This window comes from Myotis brandtii, unplaced genomic scaffold (assembly GCF_000412655.1).
Source record: "Myotis brandtii unplaced genomic scaffold, ASM41265v1 scaffold1166, whole genome shotgun sequence".
Taxonomy (NCBI): Eukaryota; Metazoa; Chordata; class Mammalia; order Chiroptera; family Vespertilionidae; genus Myotis; species Myotis brandtii.
In genome coordinates, this window is record NW_005354034.1 from 412,345 (window position 1) to 414,095 (window position 1,751).

General features: G+C 56.5%; 1 protein-coding gene across 1 annotated transcript in view; it reads right to left on the reverse strand.

Annotated features, from left to right (window-relative positions):
• KIAA1024 (KIAA1024 ortholog) overlaps positions 1-1,751 on the reverse strand; it is a 40,168-nt gene that overhangs the window by 8,868 nt on the left and 29,549 nt on the right. Inside the window, exon 6 of the mRNA XM_014529201.1 lies at positions 934-1,175. Coding sequence (XP_014384687.1) covers positions 934-1,175 — 242 coding nt within the window. The remainder of the gene's footprint in view (positions 1-933; positions 1,176-1,751) is intronic.

The window sequence follows — 1,751 nt, forward strand, 5'->3', positions numbered from 1 at the left end:
ACAGAGAGCCAGAAACATCGATGAGAGAGAAACATCGATCAGCCGCCTCCTGCACATCCCCCACTGGGGATGTGCCCGCAACCCAGGCACATGCCCTTGACCGGAATCGAACCTGGGACCCTTCAGTCCGCAGGCCGACTCTCTATCCACTGAGCCAAACCGGTTAGGGGGACTTTTCATTTTTTCATTAGCCAGTTGAATGGGCCTTTTACTTGGGCCTTGGCGACTGGGATGTATTTGGAGACGGGGACCTCATCTCTGTTCAATTTTAAAAACGCGGTTCCCCTCGGAAATCGATTCAAAGCTAATCCGCTTCAAGGAATCAGGGGAGCGGAGGTGAGTCCCTCGCAGCGAGCGGCCGATGCTCGGGCGTCACGGGGACTCCTGCTCCGGCTCCTCCAGCTCCAGGGGCTGAATTAATCAGGATGCCTGCAGCCTGGCCGGTGTGGCTCAGTGGATAGAGCCTTGGCCTGTCGGCCAAAGGGTCCCAGGTTCGATTCCTGGGCAAGGGCACATGCCCAGGTTGTAGACTCGATCCCCAGTGTGGGGCGTGCAGGAGTCAGCCAATAATCCATGATTCTCTCTCATCATTGATGTTTCTTTCTTTTTTTTTTTTTTTTAAAAATATTTTATTGATTTTTTAAAAATATATTTTATTGATTTTTTAGAGAGGAAGGGAGAGGGATAGAGAGTTAGAAACATCGATGAGAGAGAACACATCGATCAGCTGCCTCCTGCACACCCCCCACTGGGATGTGCTCGCAACCAAGGTACATGCCCTGGACCGGAATTGAACCCGGGACCCTTCAGACCACAGGCCGACGCTCTATCCACTGAGCCAAACTGGTTAGGGCTGTTTCTATATCTCTCCATCTCCCTTCCTCTCTGAAATCAATAAAAATATATTTTAAAGAAAGAAAAATAAAGACATACCTGCACACCCCTGCCACCGGGCCACCCCTGCTCTCCAACACCATGGCCTCGCTCGCCCCCCACGTCCCCGAGACTCGGGCCTCTGCTGTGGGCTCACAGGACGCCGCCGTTTCCACGCCGGAGCCGTGGTTTCTCAGCAGGTCGTCAGACACATTCATCCGGGCCCACGGCCCCCACCAGCCGAACATCCGGTCCCGGCGGCCCCAGCAGCTGCTCGCACGTTCAGTTCCGGCCGCGTCCATCTGGGGGTCATTAGCTCCAAACTGACCCTCAGGGCCTGGACGTGCTAGTGGGCTGCCCGTCAAGGGGTGCGGAAGGAGGTCACGGGGTGAACCAAGAGGGAACTCCCGTGTGTCTGTGGATGCGGCCCTGCGTGACGGGCGCTGAGGAGGTGTGGGGGGACCAGCTGGACGCCCGGGGTTCCCTGTGGGGTCCCCAGACCCGGGTGCTGTGTGATCACCAGGCAGCGATGTGAGCCTGAGGACGGGGGAACCAGGATGAGGCGGCGGCCGGGGGGAGGTTGGCCAGAAGTGCAAAGGTGATTCGGGGGGATGTGTTAGACATCAATGAAATAGACACCAGCTCTTTTAAAAAAATATATGTTTTTATTTATTACTAGAGGCCCGGTGCACAAAATTCATGCACAAGGGGAAGGTGGGGGGTCCCCTCAGCCAAGCCTGCACCCTCTCCAATTCGGGATCCCTCTCACAATCCTGGACCACTGGCTCCTAATCTCTCACCTGCCTGCCTGCCTGATTGCCCCTAACTGCCCACCCCCGCCGGTCTGGTCCCCCCTAACTGCCCCCCCACCCCGTTGG